General features: G+C 40.4%; 1 protein-coding gene across 1 annotated transcript in view; it reads left to right on the top strand.

Moving 5' to 3' along the window:
- Window positions 1-2,073: 2,073 nt before the first annotated feature.
- LOC116726344 (uncharacterized) overlaps window positions 2,074-21,438 on the top strand; it is a 98,246-nt gene continuing 78,881 nt past the window's right edge. The window contains exons 1-3 of the mRNA XM_032573030.1: window positions 2,074-2,385; window positions 10,232-10,353; window positions 19,181-19,228. Coding sequence (XP_032428921.1) covers window positions 2,328-2,385; window positions 10,232-10,353; window positions 19,181-19,228 — 228 coding nt within the window. The 5' untranslated portion in view covers window positions 2,074-2,327. The remainder of the gene's footprint in view (window positions 2,386-10,231; window positions 10,354-19,180; window positions 19,229-21,438) is intronic.

Genomic DNA, 21,438 nt, shown 5'->3' with positions numbered 1-21,438 from the left:
TTAATTTTTTTTAACCAAGAACAGTGTTAGCTGGATGGGTGTGTGTTCAGAATAATAACACTAGTTTTTTTGGATTGGACTCAACTCTCATTTTTTAAATATACAGAAGTTCATTTAGTATTTTTATTTCTTACCACATAAATATTCAACATAATTATCACTACTTTACAGCAAAAGACATTTAACAGTGAATTTTAAAAAAATCAATGAATGATATTTAGATACTCTCCAAGTGAATTGGACAATTCCATTCATTCCCAAGTATAATCACAATCAGAATACAAATGTAATCCGGCGCTTTTGAATTAAATGTAACAATATAGACAGAATTTCTGTTTCTGTTCCAGGAGGGTCAACTGAACAGGAAAATTGCCAAAATTAAGTTCAAATAAATGTGAAATTAAATATAGAAGGGAAAAATGTGCACCCTATTTGAGTTTGATGTAATGTGAATGTGACCCAATTAGAAAATGATTTAATCCTAAATGCACAAACACAAACATACATCACAGTGGGATTGTTAAATAAACAAAAATTAAGCCTAATTCTTTGTAAAAAAACCCAAAAAAAAACAACTAAGTGTAACCCACTTTCAGAAACACCTTTCATTTTTACATCCAACCATTTACACTTCAGACTTATCTGTGTAAAAGACAGTGTTAGAGAGCTGTTGTTGTAAATTCAACTTTGCAAATCTAATAAAGTCACACAGCCATGTTGTGTTCGCTGGCAACCCTTTGTAACACGCTGCAATGTGACGTCACACAAAAACTGCTCACTGACGATGACTACCACTGGTTTTAGCTGCCAAATTGTCAACACGACTCGCTAAATCTTAAATGTGCATGTGATGTGTGAAAGAAAAATTGTGAGCACGACGACAACAAGATAACAAGGTCAGGAGAAAGTTTTAACTGAAAGAAAAAAAAGTAGTGAGGTAGAGAGAAATAGGTCAGCTTTGCTAGCTTGACTTTGACAACCTTAGCATGTAGATGTGCTTTGGGACTTTGTGTTTTTGGTACTTTCTGATACTGTCAGATTGTCAGTAGAGGCGATCACTTATTAATAATAGCAAAATCAACATTAAGTCTGAAAATAAACTGCAACAAACTGGATGTTCTGTTCTTTGTTTGGGAAATATCTCCAGGTTTTTGGTGTTGAATTCCAACGTATTAGTGGAGCTAATAGATGGATGTAAATCAAAGATTCATCTTTTGACCTTCCAGCGTTTGGGCACATGCACAAAATTTCCAGATGCAAACGATAACATGCAACGTGTCGATAGTTGATCAGTCATTTTCTAGTTGTACTGAACATTTACCAACCTAACGGAGATGTGCATTGTCTGAGATTCAGTTCTGGGGTTTCAAGGTCATTGCCTGCTTCACATCAAGAACAAGAAGTTTTAAAAAAAAGTGGCAAGAACAGATGAGGTGGGTTAGAAGAGCCAAGAACTGACGGCGTCTTTTGAAGATTCTTAGACGATACGAGTTATGATAACATTTCATTTCCCTTTCAGATAGATAAAGTATTTCTGAAATGAACTGACTTCATCCATCCATTCTTGAGGTGACACACAAGCACTGAGGGTTTTTTTTTTCTGCATTAGTCAGACACAATGTGTAGTTGTTGTGAATGTTCCTTGGGAAGCCTCTAATGGTGAAGCATAAAGAGCCACAAGATGTGGCTCTGTATACCACAAACAGAACTTTCCACAGCAGAAGGTGTTGAAAGATGTGAAGGAAATCCCAGAATTGGCTCATCGTTTCCCAGCAGTAGGCGGGCAGAGCGCTGCTTCCAGAAGCAGCCTCTTTGACTTTATGTTCCTTATTATAAATGTGTTATAGTTTATCCCCCATAACCCTAAACAAAACACCCTCCGCTGTGTGTCTGGAATGGAAAACAAGCAACCTGAGCGAGATTGGAATCATCAGTTTATTAGGCCTCGACATCTGTTTCCAGACAAACGGAGAGAGAGAAGAGAGAGAGAGAAGAGAAAGAGAAAGAGAGAGATCCCTCTCAGCGCTGCTTCCTGTTTTGACGTTCCCTGTGCTCCGATTGGCTGCTCGCGTTCACTACTTCCGTAGAAACAGAAACACAAGAGTCTGTCAGCTGATGGCGAGTGCCAGCAGAAATGCAGGGGTGAGAAGCTCTGTTTTCACACAAGAGTCAGTCCATAAATCCTCATCTGTGTGTGTGTGTGTGGCCGCAGAGAGCGGCAGGCGTGCAAACGGGAAGTAGAGGGAAGTGTTGGCTTGTGTGTGTGTGAGAGAGAGAGAAACCTCAGAACAGGGTGGAAGAAGTTGTCTCCAAACAAAGAGCGAGACATGGGCACTGAGTACAAACCCCTGTCTTCTTCAGAATGGTGCAGGAGTGTAGTTGTGGGTAAGTGCCAATTCCTCATTATGTCAAGAGAATTCTACATGCCACAGTTTAATGTTTAAATTAGCAATAGATTAGTTTCTCTTTTTCCTGTTTTTTCTTCTCTTCTATGGAGTTGGTTTACTGCCACAACCAAGCAGTCTCACTCCAAAATGATAAACGTTGAAAGTCTTTCGGACAGGTATTTAAAATTGGTTTGGTCCGTCACTTAACAATGCGACTAAAAAAGAATTTAATGTTGCAGTTCTCACAGGATTAAGTTACAATGAACTGAACTGAAGACTCTGTGGCCACAATTTGGATCTGACATTTAGTTGTTGGTTGTTTTTTTTTGTCTTTCTTTCTAAATGAGTAATACTTAAAGGGACAGTTTGGCATTTCTGAAGTCAGGTGGTGTTAGAAGGATATGAGTAGTTAATATTTGCTGGTTTTGCTTGTGTTTCACACAGGAAGGTCCTTGGTGGCGCACCACCTCATGAATCCATTTCCTATGTAAATAATAAATGTTGATTTCAAGATTGATAAAAAAAACGTGTTTCCATAATCTGTTGTGATGTTGTGACTGGGGCTGTTTAAAGAGGAAGGAGGTCTGCTACAGTCTGAACCTTTCATGGATTAACTGTTATTTTCAGTCTTTGCTGGTTGTTCTGGTTCCTATTTCTCTCTGGTACCACGGGTCTACTGTCTACTGGGTTATAGATCCAAATGGTCTCTGAAGGAGTCCATAGAAAACTGTGAATGAATGATCTGAGGTAAATATCATTAAAGATACTTTCTTAAAAGTTGAACATATGAGGCAGCCATATTGGATTTTGAGGGGATTTCTCTGGCAATATTTCCTACTTGTTTACCTTTAGGTAAAAATGGAGCACGTAATTAAATGGTTTTTTTTCCTCTGTTCTTTCTGTCTTTCATTTTCTTCAGTGTTTATGATATGACAATATGGACCAGCCCTTCTGTATTACTGTGATAAAATCCCTGCGATGATGATGATGGTAGACCATGTCTGCTTCATGAGGTTGCTAGATGAGCTGTTAGAAAACTGATAGACAGCTGAAACGTTTTGCGGGTTTAATCACGTAAAAGGTGCCTGCGTATCCCAGGTTTACTGCCCTAACATTATTTATCAGATTACCTGATGAAGGAAGTAAACGGTAGGTGGCAATTTTTTATTTTTATTTTTTGCCAAAAACCAGTGACGTTCCTGGTGTCAGCTCACTGGTCTCTCCCCCCCACCCCATGCAACGCCGCTGCCACCCACTCCTTTGTAGCCAGATGGCTGTTGCACAGGCGGTTCCTCGCCCAGACCACGCTGATTTCCCATCATTCTTCTGTTAATGAGGTCGTTAGCAATGCAGTGGACAATTAAATTATCCAAATCTGGCATTTTCTTCACATGTTTACTTCTGCTGTGCTGTTCGCTGCTCCAAACGCGTCCGATGAAATGACACACATCTTTATTCATGGCGTTCACACAGTAGCCTGCAAAAATGCTTCCATCACTTAGACTTTTCTTCCCTTTTGTCATTTACAACCACAGATGTATCTGTTTGATATAATTACATTTATTTTAAATGCTTGACCAACATTATGTAGTGTGTATAACGAGTCACCGTCTTGATGTGGCAGTTCCAACTGACGTGAACGCTCTATGAAGTCCCTGGTTGGACATGAACTCTGCTCTGCTCCATTGCTGCTGCTGTCTGTCTGGCGCGCTCCGGTCAGCATGTTGTGCAATTAAACCCGAATATTCAGGAAGCTTATTTCTGGTCGCCTTAGTGCATAAGTACATATTTAGCATTGTTGTTAAGTGGAAGTAAAATGATATTTGGTTTTTAAATTGTTCTACAGATACAAACTGACAATATAACAGCATAATAACCGTACAAGTACTGTCGTTTGCCTTGAAACATCACCTACGCAAGCTACATTTCTGTTGATTATACATCTGCGCAATTTGGCATCAAAGGTTTTGGCACTAGGATATTGCCACAGGCGCAAGACGACGACAGGAAGTAGTGGGAAGATGATGGCGCGGGATGTTTTTTAATGACTTGTCACGTGAACAAACTTATTGTTAATTGTTTCTTATTTGATGAAAACACCGCAATTGCTTGTGTTAAGATATTTAATGCACATATAAATTTGTATTTCTTAAAAAAATAACAAGTTAAAATCTAATTTGGAAAATGTTTGGCATCACCAAATGTCTCTACGATGTATGTTTAAAATGTTTGCGTTTTTATAGGTTTTTCAAATCTTAATTGATTCCTGTTCAATGGTTTAAATAAAAAGAGTGAGTGAGATCCTGAAGTCTAGTCAACTCATCCTTTTTCAAGTGTTAGAAGCCATGAAGTTGTAAAGACCTGTGACCCTCATTGGTTGAGAAAAAATGTTGGCACTAGGAAGAAGACAACAGGAAGTAGATGGACGATGATTAAAAACATGATAAGTCATGTTTTTTAATGACTTATCACATGAACAAACTTATTCACATGTGATTTTTTTATCATTGTGTTTCTTATTTAATGGAAACACAGCTGTTAGGAAGTTGTGGTTGTTTTTTTGTTTGTTTTTTTTTACATTTGCGAAATAACGACAAAGTTTGTAAATGGAAACGCAGCTGGAGATTCCACCTGTGTGCAATCCGATGTCGGCGTGAACCCAGCTGTTCTGCGAAGGCCTCAGAGGTTTTATAGAGAACATTGGAGAACAAACAGAACCGTGAACAGCAGACAGGTCAGGGAGGAAAATGTGGAGAAGCTTAACGCGGGGTTAGCTTATAAAAACGAGTTTCCAAACGTCATTGGAAAATGGAAAGAGTATGGCACGTCTGCAGAGAAACATCCTTCCCTCCTGAGCTGACAGGCCAGGCAAAGATGGCATTAATCAGAGAAGAAGCTAATCGTTTCTGCTCTTTAGAACCTGCAGAGAGTCACAGCTCAGGTGGGAGGGTATGACAGGACAACTATTAATGACTATGGCTTTCAAGAAAGAAAGTCATAAGAAGTCATAAAAGGCAACACAGCAAACATGTGGAGGAATGTCTTCTGGTCAACAGTAAAATCAAAATGTTTGGCCTCCAGGCAAAGGCTTTTTGTGGCCCGAACACGACGTCCCTATTGTAAAACAGTGTAGCGGCAGCACCATACTGTGTGGATGATTTTCTTAAGTAAAGACAGAGAAGTTGTTCTGAGTTGATGGAATGTAGGTTGGACCCAAATACTCGGCAAAAGTGGAAGAAAACCTGTTAGAAGTTGCTAGATCACAGGACAACGACCCTCAGCAGCTTTGGAGTGGAAATGGGGTAGTTTAGATAAGAGCAGTCATGGCCTAGTCAAAGTCTAAATTATGGATTAAATGTACAGATATAATTTTGAAAGAGTGGAAATTGTGAAATGGAGTAAAAATTTGACGTGTAAATATTTATAATGTGGGACATATTTGGATGAGACGATTGGGGGCCGGATTTACTGGGCTTTGGGTTCTTTGGACTCCTTTTGGAACTCCATATAAAAGTTTTGTTTTTTAGGTGTAACTGTTATTTTTATTTCTGACATTCTACATGTTCTAAGTGAAAAAAAATGTTTCATTTCATAAATCCAAATAGTAGTGACACACCCCGTCAAGACCTGCAACTCTGTTGCATGGCACACTTTTCAGATTCATCCTATCATTTTTCTTTCACTTCACATTTAAACACTGGTTTGTGTTGGTCAGTAACATAAAATCCCATTTTTTGGCTGTAACACAAGATATGCAACGCGTATGGATTATCAACATTAACATATGTGATTAATTTAAAAAGTATAATATTGCACAATTAACCACATTACCTGTTTGACCTAAAAGCCTCTCACCCACAGGCTGTAACCTACGCGGCGTGTTACGCAGTTTTATACTGCGCTCAACTCGGTAGAGTGGCAAACGCATTTCCACTCTACCTTATAGATGGGGAAAAAAACATAGTAAATTTCAACCAAAAAACTGAAATATTTAGATCAATCTCATAAGTTTTCTGGAAAAAACAAACAACAAACTGCGAAATCAGATGAAAAGTCAAATTTGCTTGAAAAAACTCTGAATATTTGAGATTAATCTCCGAAATGTTTCAGAAACAAACTTGGAAGTTTTATGACTTTGGAGAACATTTTTGAGAATATTCTCCAAAGTTCTTATTTTTTTGAAGGGGGAAAAAAACAATTCATCTACAGTGGCCGTCGTACAAATCGGTGAAAATTTCACTTCAAATAAAACCCCACCAAGATGGACGTTTGGACAAAACCACGCTAGTTATGGTAGCACCGATGAATTATTCTTCCACCTCAGCACAACCACACTTCTAAATTACGTTTGAAACAAAATGACTTTGTTTAAGCCTTCCCGAATAAAAAACCCCCCAGAAAACTGAGGTGGCAAAACATTTTTTTTTTTTTTTTTTTTTTAAACGTGCATTTTTACATTTCGAGCTTACAAAGTCAAACATAGCGATTAGTCGGATTTACTTTTTCTTTTTTTCTGAATCGACTCTGACACGAACACTTTAGCACTCTGATCCAGGGCGAAGCACGGCAGAGTCTTTATCTCCGTCTCTTGCCTCTCAAACCTTTTCACATTAAAGTGGTAAACAGAAGCTGCGGCGCTGCCTCATCAGCGACAACCCCGACTGGGAGCGGCGCGGCCCCCGAGCCGCCGCTGCTACTGCAGCTGCAGCGCAGGAAGTTTGTTAGCTGTTAAATCGTGCAACTTCAGCCAGTTAGTCGAGCGCACTCCTTCATGCGAAGCACTGCCGAACACTGACACCGCTGACAGTTAATTATGGGAGTCACAGATCACGGCGGCGTGTCAGCTCGGCTACGATTGACACGCCGCGTGTTTACATCTCTGTTGTAATGTTGTTTCCTAGTTACTTTCTCAGCATCAGTGGTGTTATTTAGTTGCACAAGTGCCTCGGGGCTCGCCATAATGATCGTAAAAGCGGCCCGGATTCAGGAGAGTGAAACGCTAAAAAGGACTTGTGGGTATAATTGGAGAACCTGCCATCACAGCGGAGCTTCGGGAAAATATTTTAGCTCAGGCTGTTGAAACACGCAGAGACTCTCCCTGTTAGAAAGACTGTCACTCTCTGCGGGTCCGTCTCCATTATTTTCCAGCCAAATCTTCCTGCGCGTACAAAAAGTTATTTTGACAACGACTCGAAACCGACCAAAAACCTAACGCGGGAGCTGAGACGGGCACACGAAAGGGAAGCAAACGTATGAATTTTGACACGGCGGGGTTTTTTGGAAGCGACTGGCGGGGAAGTCGTGGAGGCCAGGTGGCTCGTGTCAACCGGGGAGGGAAAAGCAAGACGCAAGCCAGATGCCACATAATTGACTCAAAATGCCATTTGTAGGACTAAATAAAAATTGATTAAAAAGAAAAAAAGAAAAACAACTTTTACTCCCCCACCTCCCCCCTCATCCGCCTTTTTCTTTTTTCTCACAGCTTGTCTCAGACTCATTTAAAGTTTTGGAGAAATGTGCCAGGTCAGTAATAAAATGTGCTTACGCAGATTGAGACGGGGTACATAAAAAAAAAAAAAAAAAGCCCAGCCTTTGATTGAGCCTTTTTCATCTGGTGCTAGATTTTCACCTGAAGCACAACGTGGTTCTAATAGACGCCCAGAAGAGACAGCAGCTTCTGAGGCAGCACTTCAATCCTCCATCCCCCACGAAGCATCACGATGACAGCGAGCCACCTCCTCCCAGTGTTTTTATGGGATGAAACCACCATATTCTGCCTTCCAGCTACACTGTCCAACACTTAGCTTCAAAGCTGCTGCTTCACAATCATCGCCAAAGAAGAAATTGCAAAAGTTTGTAGTTAAACCAGAGGTGCTGGCCACATGTAGAGCATAAACAGCACATAAAAACAGTCAGTATGTAGATTTTTTATTTTCTCCACATGTACAGTTCCGTACAAACCGTCTGAATGTTTCCACGTTGTGTCCCGTTAAATGTCGGGGCACTTTAAAGGGGCAGTGTTATGGAAAATTGACATGTTGTAATATTCCCTCATCAAAAACGTAGCTGGAGTGTTGCCTTGATTCTTTCATGCATGTTTGAGAAATCATTTAATCTCCCGTGGCAACCATTCACCTGTGCAAAATGTCTGGGTGGACCTAGCTCCTCCTTCAAGGATAGAGCTCCTCCTTTCAGCTGCAGTTTCAAGAGCTTCCGCCTCACAGAGCAACCCTCCTCCACGGCTCCCTCACTCAGCTCCTTCAGACTAGCCAGCAGCAGCTAGCAAACACCTAGTGGGTGACCTCTGCTGAGCTCATTACATTCTCAGTGCAAAGCTGGAAAAAACGTTGTTAAAGGGTAAATAGAGGAGACATGTTGTAATGACTTCCTGAAGGCAGAGTTTCCAAAGGAGCAGCTTCTTAAAGAGACCGAGCCCCAATTTCAAGATGTTAAAATTCCAAATAAAAATTTCTTTCAACTCATATTTGATGTACATAGAAGTTTTATAACAACTAAAGGTAACATAGTTACTTGATTGTAATATAAAATGGCACTATTTGCCTGGAAATTGCATAACACTCCAATGGATTTTATGGGACAGACCAGAGGTCAGTAACCTTTTCAAAGGACAGAGCCTCTTATGCTGCTGTTGCTACAAAATAAAATGTGTTTGGTGCCACAAAATGATATGTACTAAATGCATAAATATGTACATGAAATGTTTTATTTTAAAAGATAGGAAAGTTGAACTAAAATGAATTCATATTTTCAAATTTTTATAAAAAGCTAGCTAACTTTCACAAAGGAAAATAAAATATTTTGTAAAATGAAGCTAACTGATCTATTTCCTTTAATATGACTAATGAATAGGACAAGCACCTTGCAAAAACACAACCTATTTTTGTTCTGTTTTGAAATAAGACCATACTAGCTTACAAGTAACTTTTCACTATATAGAAGCTTGTTTTTAGTCCTTAATATTAAATAAAAAGTACTAATCCACTGGCAGATTATTTAACTTGTTATAATTTTTTCCCCCACATTTTAAGTAGGAAAAAAATCTGACATCAGTCTGTCTGGAATTAATCTCTATAATGCGCTTCTCCTGAGCCACTGAAGAAAACGAAATTTTGAATAATATTCTCATTTATTATTAATATAATTTCTTAGCCAAGTATAAATTCAGATATGCTTCAGCAAAGCAGTTTCAGACACTTCTTATGTTATGACATTTTGGCTTTGCATTTCTCACCTCCACCCCAAAAAAAACAGAGGTGTTTTGTTTTTTTCAGTTGAACAGTTAAAGTGTCAAATTAAGAGGTGAAAAAAATACAATTTATTTTTACAGAATAACAAAAACCTGCAATTTCAACAAGGGTGTGTACACTTTAGAGAGCCACTAACAATATGTCAAAGCCACAGACTCACGACCGCCATCGGCAGATGTGAAAACACTTCCAACGCTTGTCTTTCATCATTTCTTGTTATATAAAATGTAAATGTGAAGCTGCAGAGGCCGTGCACAGAACCCCTGTCATGAAAAGCACGTGGGTTTACCTAACATAGGCCGTTTATTGCCTCCTCAGCAAAAATCAGCTTCCTTCAACAACCTTTGATGTCATATTCACTTCACCACGTTTCCACATGGGAACCAAATAAACGTGGAATCCCCAGGGGAGAGATGTGCAGCGCGAGTTAAATACTATTACAGGAAAAGCTAGCTGTGCACACAGGAGACTATTTGACGTGGATCTTAAAGCAAATCCAGAATTAGCCTATGATTTAGTGTGAACTTGCCTGACATCTTTCTTTTCCTCCTTCTTCTTGTTCTTCTTCTTCTACAGAGACGTCGGAGTGCTTCATATGCAGGGACGGCGAACTGAAAACCAGCGACCCGCTGAAGAATTTCTGCGACTGCAAGACTTTACTGGCTCATCACGTGTGTCTGTCCGCATGGATCCAGAGGGTAAGACAGACGTCCCTCAGCTGATATTTAGGCTGTTTTTCCTCATCAGCCACTTGTCAAAACGTGGAAGGTGGTGTGGGAGTGTGTGGGGTGGGGTGGGACATCTGTGCCAGTCTCCTATCAGTGAATAAATGTGTTTGCCTCCTTAGCATTCCTTATTGAGACAAAACATTGCTGCCTAATGAGCTACGTTTCAAATAGCAATCCCAATTACTTTTAATGAGGGTTGCTAACAATGATAAGGCATCGGAGGCTCAGACGCTGAGCGGCGCCTCGTAACAGACTGGCAGAAATTCAGGAGGCTATCATGCAGCCGACACCTGTCACCCACCGCCGAGCAGCTCATTAACACCCGCCGTCCTCCCTGAACTCACGGCTACCGGAGTTTGCTGGGTGATTGTTTCAACTCCGGACACGCCCACGCGTCGTCTTCTGCTCTTCTGATTCGCAAAGTTTAAAGTTTTACTGGTGAACTACCTTTGGTTTTTGGTTCAGACAACTTCCGGGAATAGTAGCAATAACGCAAATTGCTGCCATCTCTGATAGAGGAGTGTTGTGGCGGAGTATGATCAGTGACTCACCCGTCAGTCTGTTCATGACTAATAAAAAGGGCTAGAGGTAGAGGCAATTTTCCCAGATCGCCTCTCTGTGGTGATTGGCAGGTCAAATACTGATTTACTGTGTTTGTTAATGCATCCAAACTGAAATCTGCTACTTCTTTGGTGCAGAAACACGTCAACAAACAAAACTGGGTTTAGCAATAGTTTATTCAGAACTGTTACTGTTAATGAGCCCTACTGTGCATTTTGTGTTTGAAGCTATAGCATGTAAGTGTTAGGGAAAAAAATCCATATTTGTTTAAGCTGTCACCGTGTGATGACAGTTTGATATGAGACGGATAATGTGTGAAATGATCGATCTCAGTCTGTTGCCGTCCCAGTCAAAAACAACCAATCAGAGCCAGGAGGAGGGGCTTACCGCTGTCAATCAATGCTGCTCAATATGCTAATGTTGTAGAAGCAAGTTACCATTCCAGGAAAACCGTTTATCCACATTCACCTATGGCTATGCTAACTAGCCTTAACATTTGTGGCAGCCTATGTTGTGGTGAACTAGCTCTAGCATAGCAGAAAACAAGGGGGAGGTGGTGAGCAAGAGAGTGATTGACAGCACTAAGCCCCTCCTCCTGCCTCTGATTGGTTGTTTCTGACTGCGTGGTGTATTTCTGCAGTTAGCGCTGGGAGCACTGGAGGAGGCAGAGGAGCTCTCATTTTTTAAAAACAGATTATATATTTTATGCTGTCACAACATCATAATAATTTTAACAACTATGTAAAAAAAAAACTATTTTTTGTAAAAGTTTCATCCTGCAGCTTTCATGGCCAATGTTATGGTCTTTGTAAAGTAAACTGGGGTTGTTTAAAATCTGATCTAGCAGGTCACCCCTCAAAAACAAACTTAAAAATTTCAGATGAAGTGAGAAATCAGGTGGTTAGCTGAGGCATCCAGCCAGTGCAATTCCACTCAACTGTTGTTGTCCTTCACCGCTCCGTCTGGGATTTCTCCCGTTGAAATGGATTTCAATCAGCAACCAGAAGAAGTTGTGAACGATGGCATTAATTTTCTGCCCTGTTTTAGAATTATAGTCTATCTGTAGTTTTAGCAATGGCAGCAGAGGAAGCGAACAAAGCTGTTCAGTCCATGTCGGCCACGCTTACAAATGTTGACTATCTTGTTCGGCTTGGTACTTCTCAGTGGAGGATAGTTGTCTGCGGCACAAGCAATTTCCAGTAAGCTTTGCAGAGTTGAACTGGTACTTTACATGCAACACAGACAAACATAGCGATTGGGTAAAATTTAAAACTTCCACAGAGTGGAACTTCCGCCTCCAGGAAGTACGGTAATCATTTCTCAATAGCTGAGAGCCAAGGCCCTCTGGATGAAGTGAAGCGTTTTTACCAGGCTATGAGTGGCCGTGACCAGTGGAAATTGAAAAAAAATAATAATTTGACAGTGCCACATCAAAGTCAGAACTTTACAGAAATCATAGATTGGTAAATACATACCTCTGATTGGTCCATGTCTAGTGGAAATCGGTTTCAAACTGTAAAAACTTAAGTGACTTATCTTTATGTATGATTACAACTGTCCCTCTGTGTTAACATAAACCTTTAAAACAGAGAAAAGAATGGGTTGATATGAAAAATATAAATTTAATAGCTCTTAACAGTTTTTAGCATTTAAATCCAGTTATTGTTGTTTGACAATAAATAGACAATAGTTTTTTGATATAGGCCTCTTAAAATAGTTTTTTTTCTGACCATATATATAGTTTGTATTTGTTTTTACTGTGTTTCTTATTTTAATGTATGAAATTGTATGAATGTTTGTATTTTGTGTCTTATTTCATGGGGACTACAGAGGGAAATGACTATTTTGCTAAATCCAGTAGATCTACGACAGCATTATACTTTATTTAACATGCTCTGTCCCATTTAAAGAAAACCAGTCAATCAATGAATCAACATGAAAGTTGTCTGTTGTAGTTTTTTGATTCGCTTAAACCGATGTAGTGTTGCTCTGTCCACTTTTAGAAACGCCCCAGTTAAAGTCACATGACTATTCTACAAAAACGCCTCGCGAGAGACAGAGAGCGAAAACAACAACCTGGGTCAAACCAAGCTAAAAAGCAGCACACCCATGTTTAATGTTGCTCCGACACACCTGCATATTTCCTGTCTTGACATCCAATATGTCTTGTGTGAAAAAGAAAACAATTATACAAAAGAAGAAACTTCCCCTTGGATCCGTGCAGCTTTCTAGACTCTCTTGGCTCACGGTTGTTTTGTCAGCCTGCAATTTGACTCTTTTGTTTCGCCCCTCTTATCAAATCCCTTTCAGAAGCAGCAGATAGGTGTCTTTGGTAAAAAGCCTTTGAAGCACCTGTTGGGCTCTGTCGGCACCAAAGTGCGGCCTATCATTAGCAAGAAGCCGGTAAACATGCTGAATAGATCTGTATTTCCTTTAAAAGGTAGAGGACAAAAAGCAACAACTTTACTCAGGGTGTAGATAGAAGTACAAGTCAAAATGAATCAGAAGGTGGATCATTTCCTCTTGACTGTGTCAAGAGCTTTGGGTTCATGAAGTTATGTCTCTGGGCCTCCGAAGTGGAGCAAATGAGACGTAAAGCGGAAAGAAACATATTTTCATTTAAAAACTTACAAGTTATATACAGTATATATACAGTATATAACGTTTGATATATATATACAGTACAGACCAAAAGTTTGGACACACCTTTTAATTCAATGAGTTTCCTTTATTTTCATGACTATTGACATTGTAGATTCACACTGAAGGCATCAAAACTATGAATAACACATGTGGAAATTTGCACTAAACAAAAAAGTGTAAAACAACTGAAAATACCCCTTATATTCTAGTTTCTTCAAAGTAGCAACCTTTTGCTGTGATTACTGCTTTGCACACACTCTGCATTTTCTTGATGAGCTTCAAGAGTTCGTCACCTGAAATGGTTTTCACTTCATAGGTCAACCTGCCCTGTCAGGTTAATAAGTGGGATTTCTTGCCTTATAAATAGTCATGAAAATAAAGAAAACCCATTGAATTAGAAAGGTGTGTCCAAACTTTTGGTCTGTACTGTATATATATATATACAGTATATATCGCTCCTTAATCAATACTTCTCTTTGGAGCCACCAAAGTTCCAGTTTCAGCTGCAGGTCTTGTGGGAGGTTTCTTTACCAGCTTTGCTCTAAAAACTATATACATATATATTTTTTATTGCGTTTCAAATGTTAAAAAATATATATTTATGCAAAACCTCTACCTCTTTTTACATAATAAAGCAAATCAGTCTGATTATTGCAGAAAAAAAACCAGCAAATCTGAAAAGATCTGAAACAACAGTCGGGCATGTTTGCCTCATCAAAATAAAAATATGCAATTTCAATCGTCTCTTTAAGATTACATCTGAAATCCATTTGGAAGCCGAGAGCAAACAATCCTATTTATCATTAAAAGTCATTTAAAACCCCATTTGTGCAGATGTTCAGTGTGCGTGTTGCGGCTCTGAACCCTGACCAGCAGAACCTGTGAGTGCCGGCGCCGCGCCGCGCCTCGCCTCGCCTTGCCTTGCCTCGCTCCGGACACTCCACAAGTGGCCGACAACACGCCGCAGCAGACCTTTCATCTGCACCACCCAGCTGTCAGAGTGAAGAGCCACTTCCATTAAGTGTGTGTCTTCCCACTATACAATTACATACGAACACACAGGCTGATGCAGCCGGCACGCGCACAGACACACACAGAGACACACGCAGCGCCACACTCAGCTGAGAGCGTGCTCTCGTGTCAGCGGACGACTTTAACTTGTGTGTGTGTGTGAGAGAGAGAGAGACAGACGGGAGCAGACAGACAGAGAGAGCTTGTGACCTTTTAGAGTGCTCAGGGTAGGAGGCCTTTTCCTTTTATGGAACAGAAATTAGCAATTGACCTGTCACTTTTGCTCTGATAGCCATCTCTGGAAAGCAGGTCATGCACATATGTCCAAAGTGCCTCTTAACCGCATTTTATGAAAGCAGAAAATGTAATCCAATAATGATTTGACTTGCGAGGGAGAGGGAATCCGGCCAGGGAGCGGTTAGCTGTAGCATTGGGGCCGTTAGCGCCGATACGAGCCGCACGTACGGAAACATGGACGCTTTCTACGTTTTTCTAGCATCAACAAAAAAATGCTAAATGTTTTATAGGGGAATAAATTCTTTATCATGTTTGCAGTAGGGCTGAAACAATTAATTGAGTTAATCATGAATAATTGATTATTGAAATAATTGTCAACTAATTTAGTAATCGGTTAATTGTTGAATAGGAAACTGCTGAAAAAACAACACAGTCAGAGCAGTAATTAAAGGGGCAGTGTTATGTAAAAACAACGTTTTTGAGCTGTACATCATGTTATGTTGTACCCTCATCAAAAACATACCTGGAGTCTTGCCTTGATTCCTTTCATGCTTATTTGAGAAAGTCTTTAATCTCCACGGCAACCATTCAGCTGGTTGGACCTAGCTCCACCTTCGAGACACAGCTCCTCCTCTGAGCTAATTCCTTACAGAGCAGCTCCTTCAGACTAGCCAGCAGCAATTAGCAAACACCTGGTGGATCTGCTGAGCTCATTCTAGGAGCTACTTCTCAGTGCAACACTGGTAGAAACATTGTTAAAGGGTTAATAGAGGAGCCATGTTGTGATGACTTCCTGAAGGCGGAGTTTCAGAAAGAGCTGGAGTTTTTAAAGAGACAGAGAGCCAATCTCAAGGTGTTAAATTAAATTACAAAGTGAAATTTCAGTAACACTTAAATATGTAGCTTTATGTTATTAAAGCTAAAGTTTAATCAGTAATACTTTTATAACAAATTTATGTCACATCATGATTTCTTGGTTAATGTCAAGTTGTCATTATGAAGACATTTTGAATAATGTCAACTTTGTATTAAAAGTGTCATGATTTACCAAATGACACTTTTTGACAACAGTCATAAATATTCATGAAGCCTTATTCATGTTCATGACAGGTGTTATGTCATGTTTATGACAGTGTCATGACAGTCTTATTTACAACCCGTCAAATACAGTGTTACCAAAATTTCTTTTAAGTCATATTTAATATAAACAGCATTTTCATAACAACTGAAGGTAATATAGCTACTTGATTATGCTTTAAAATAGCACCATGTGGCCAGAAAATACATAACACTGCCCCTTTAAGTTAAAGCTGTGCAAATACATGTTTATTCTGCATTTAAGGTTAACAATTTTATTGTCTGTAAATATGTTCTACCGAGGACTCAAGTGGCAGTTGTAGCTTCACCTGGTTCACATTTGGTTAAAAAAAAAAAAAGAAAAAAGGTCAACAGATCAGCCTTACACTGTATTGACAGCTGCAGATTCATCCTTACATTCATAAATAAAATGTTATTTTATTTCAAGCAATATAATGTTTCTTTTCTTATTCAAAAAGATGATTGAATCATTTGCTTAACTGCATTTTGTAATGTATATAAAATATTTTGTAAAAGCAAAAGTAAAAAGGCAGACGTGCTTAAATGAACAATCTGCAGAATGTGCAACTTTTTTTTAAATCCGAATAATCATCAAAATAATCAACAGAACAATCGATTACTAATATAATTGTTAGCTGGAGCCTGAGTTTGCAGCTGATGATTACAGTCAGCATGGAGCATCTTTTTTTAGTCCTCATTCTCCCCCCTGCTCCCCCCTAAAACCCCCCACCCAACCCGTTCTCTGCATTCAGGTTCCCAAAGATAAATAGCAGGGCGCAAAACTAATTAGTAACCAGGAACTAGTTAGGAGATGCCCTTTGAAATGCATGTCCTGAGGCGGGATTTAAATATAGGGACAGAGTCAGTGACTGAGTGTGCCTGGGAGATCCCAGCCTGCAGGCGAGGCAGCACTTTGACCCCTGACCCTCATTATGGAGGGCACATTCCTGGAGGGGTAGAAGCCCCGCAAGCTCAAAGCACAAGGGTGCAGGAGGACCGTGAGCGAGCTCGGCCCGGTTTGGCCCGACGCCGCTCCCTCTGACTGCCACAGATGTAAAGCGGAGCATCGGGCCTGATGGATTCATTCGGGGTTTTTTTTACACATCTGGTTTCACTCCGCAACGCCGTCCAGCTGAAACTGAACACACTAAAAGAAAATCGGGGACTCAAGTGAGCGAAGCCCCAGCGAGCGACGCAGGTGGGAAAGAGTGAGGGAGATGGGCGGAGTTTAATGAGCAGACGAGGACATGTTTGATGGCGGCGCTGGGAGAGAGAAGTGGAAAGACCATTTATTACATCCATCAGCCAGTCGAGTTTATTTGTTCAGCAACAAGGCAGTTAAAGACAGATTTACAAAAATACAAAGTCATTAACAAAAACATAGTCGCCAAGTGAAAAACCAGAAATCAACATTATATTTTGTCATCAATACACATCATACATGTTGGTCAATGTTCTATAATTACAGACATCAGCATATTTTGAAACATTTAGAAAAATCTAACCTTTAACTCATGTACAGACATTTAAGGGGGGATACTTGTGGATGGAGATGTCCATGGTTGATTTTCATTTCTGTCGGCCATATTCTTAAATGAAATATACTTATATTTGAAAACAAATCATGATTCCATGCGATTCCATGCTATCTTACAATCCTCCCAGTACTTTTTAGCACATACAGGCCCACAGCATCACAGGTCCTCCACCATATTTAACTCTGGATGCGAGATGTTTTTTCACATATCCACTTGTTTGAAACCAGACCCATGGGCAGAGTTTGCTGTTGAGAAGCTCAAATTGAGGTAATAATTAATAATAGTTAGTTTTAAAGGAGTCTACCGCCACTATCACCAGTAGGACTGTACTGATTGCAGTTTTCAGGCCGATCACAGATATTGAGCTTTAAAAAGCCTGACCTGACTATTTTGATTGTATTACGTCTGAAAAGTTGCTAAATACAGCGACAACCTCACTAAGTTGACAAGTTCTCCGACTGCAAGCCGATGCCGTGTTCCGCTTTGCTTTACAGCAGTAACTGCTGCAAAGTATCACCACACAGCGGTAGATACTAACTCACTGTTATTATTCCTGGTTGGGTTTAAAATAAATACATATTCATATCCGATACCTGATAGGGAGGTAAGACTCGATTCAGATGGAGTTCCGATTAAGAAACCATGAGATCGGACTCGATTTCCGTTTCAGTGGTCGTATTGGAACATCCCTCGTCTGTAGCATTAGCATGACTTTTTAGAATTTTCCAGAAACTCTTATCCACTTAAAAATGTACTGCATAAGTAATAAATAATGTGAACTGGTTGCTTTGTTTATAAGGAGATTGATACCAATGATCAGGTCTAACTAAATAACTGCTTAATATGAAATGTTTTCATTTCATCCTGAGTATATTTGCTCAAAGAATATGTGAATATTTACAGCTAGATGATACTATTGCAGTAAAAGTTTCGTTCATATTAATGCCTTTTAATCATCCGAGTTTTTTTCTTTTCTATTTCGGAGCTGAGTAAACAATCCTTCTGAGCGACTTTGTTTCCCAGCGGTTGATAATTGCCATCCTTGCGATCAGACCTGGTTTACTTTCATTAGCCCGACACTCCCAGCACTCTGGCCGCGGCGCCGGGGGCAACAATCCTCTTAAAAAAAAAGGGGAAAAAAAAGTCCTGCTCCTAATAGTAGTGTCCTGTAATTATGTGCCATTAACATCTATCAGAATATCCTGTGACGCGTTGCAGCAGCGGATTTGTGTTTGTGCAAATGGTTTTGTTGTCATTAGCGTCTGGAGCTGCAGATTGTCGACACGTTACTTCCCCGCGTGTGTTTGAGTCGGTGTGTAACTTGTGCGGCTGCGCCTGCCCCGAGGTGCAGAACTAAATAACAAAACTGTGCGTTTGTCTGAATTATGATTCCTTTTTTTCCCTGTTGTTGTTTTGTTCTTTTATTTATTTATTTAAAAATTTTTTTCAATTCTTGTGCTTTGTTCCTCAAGGCCACCGCACAGTGCAAGCTTTGAACAGTCTAATTAAATTAGCATTACTCCATATAGCACACATTTGGGTTAGATATAACCAAGTAAACATAATTAGCTCATTTGTCATAATAAGAAGGAATGATTGGGAACTCTTTGATTAACAATTACCAAAATATTCTTTCATGTCACCCCAGCTGACGAGTTTGGCTTCAGAAGCTTCTAATTACGTCTAAATCTCGTTTCTTTTTCCTGTAGGGACGTGGGAGTGAAGACGAACTGCGATGTGTCATCTGCAAGGCCAAGGTAGGTGTGCGTTGCGAGGAGGGGACTCCAAATGGAAAATGCGCCCGAGACGGCTGAGGACGCCTCGATCGTTTAGGCGTTACCGTCTGAAAATGTCAGCGGCGGGAATTTAAGCAAACGCCGTTTAAACCATTAAACAGTGTCTGCATCTTGAAAAACGGCTTCAACTCGAGCAGATCCATAACACTAATGAGCAATCAGCTCTTTGTTTTGCTCCGTGATTTAGCCCATCTAGCAGCCAGTTGTGTCGCTCACGTGTCGTCCCTCTTTTCCTCTTGCCAGCGGAGGAGGGGGAGAAAAAAAGGAGGGTGAAACATTACAATATTTGGAAAAGGATACAAGGCGTGTAATGACAATATCTGTATTCATTCCATGAGAAGAAATTAATCACGCTTTCTTGTGTTACATCCTCTCCCCACCCCTCCAACCCGATGGAAATTTCTCATCAGGATGTTGCGTGGTCGTGTTTGGGAGTTTATTCCTGTGAAACGCCAGAGCTCATGTGTCATCACAGATGGGGTTGCATGCTGGATAAGGTGGCCACATGACTAACCATCTCAGATTAGGATGGCTGCTGTTGATGTGTTGCTCGTATTCATGACCGTCTCGGAGGTCACAGTGTGGCGTCGGGGGTTTTTATGCATGCTTCTCCGTGCCGCCGCAGGTTTTCTGTTCCCGTGTGTATGCATGGGACGGAGGATGATGCCACAGTAACCTTTCCCCGGCGACCTCTCCGGAGTTTGAGGTGTTCGGGAAACGCGGAGTCGTTCGCACATTGATACTGGCTCCATACCGTATTCTGTGACTCTTGTTATTTAATCTTAATCAGGGACGTCTGTTTGTTTCCACTCGGGTTCAAAGAACAAACGGGCCGAAATGTTTTGTTCTTCTCTGTTTGGGTTCTCGCGTACACATGTCAGCTGTCTCGTTTTACGTTCACTATGCATTGGGTGACAGCATGAATCTTCAAACAGGTGCAGGTGTGTTTCACTGCCTTATGTAAACTGTTTTTATTGGAAACATCAAGTTGTTAAGTAGAAAAGCAAACACTGGTCAGTCAGATCTCTGTAGGTTATTGTCACAACCTTGTAGATGTACTCATAGATTTTCTAGTCTATAGCATTTTGTTGTGTTACAACCAGTTCTATGTGTATTACTGTGTTTTTATGTGTATATATAATTTGTTTTTTTATGTTACAGGTAGTAGTGGTAGTTTTTATTTATTTTTACAAGACAAAATCTCAAAAGTTGACTTGACATTGGTTTTCATCGACCTTAAGTCGATAGTTTATTGCAGCAAATGCAGTTGTACATCCTTGTACATCAATTGACATTTTGGTTTGAGTTTCAACGTGGAGCCTGAAAGCAAACCAAACCAAATGAAGGTGTGAGATTGTTTGGTAGATCCATTCCCAATTGAACCAAGTCGCCCAGACTTTGCTAGTGTCTGTTCAAAAGTCCCCATGGTTTTCCTGACAATGGCTGATCTTTGGCTCAGAGAGGCTCGAAGAGTTTGCACGTCTCATGATCTCAGGATCTTGCATTCCCGGAAAATTTCCAGATGAGTTTTGAAAATCTCTTACTAGTTTCCAGTGGTTTTCTCTCTTGCACTGTACGTTCCTATTGCAAACTGTAGAAACACAAGACTTCCCAAATTCGTACAACTTACCTTCTCTTGCCTAACTTTACTGTAGAAAACTCAGGCTCTCTGAAAAAGGTTCCGAACACCCCGAACTGTCATGCCTACCTGCAGACTAGTCACCTGCCTGTAATAATCCCTGGCAGTTTGGCTCAAATGAAGGCCATTTTTATTGGCTTTCTGTTACCCTGACCATGTTTGGCTGCAGGCAAACCCAATTTGAAGCTTCTCCAGCTGTCTCCGCTCCACCAGCAGCTACGAGGGGACGTTTCTCGCACTTTTTGCAGCATCTTGCACTGATTGTTGCACTTGTCTTCGCCCATTGTACCTGTGGCATCATCATCAATTATTAATACCAGACAGTAAGTGTCTGAGAGGCGTCCCGCTGAGAGACCTAACAGCCATGAACAGGGAATAGTGGCGTGAGTGGTGAGTGCTGCAAGTGGCGGCTGTGCCATTTAGAGAAGGATTGTTTGGGAGCTCCTATGTATATTGATATGAACTCTGCCGCACTAAGTTAATGCGTCGGTATAATAACATTTTAATGTCTGCGGTGGCAAGGCCGTTTAAT

Source organism: Xiphophorus hellerii, chromosome 9, assembly GCF_003331165.1.
Source record: "Xiphophorus hellerii strain 12219 chromosome 9, Xiphophorus_hellerii-4.1, whole genome shotgun sequence".
NCBI lineage: Eukaryota > Metazoa > Chordata > Actinopteri > Cyprinodontiformes > Poeciliidae > Xiphophorus > Xiphophorus hellerii.
Note: the sequence above shows the minus strand (reverse complement) of the source record. Positions and strands in the feature narration are given on the sequence as shown.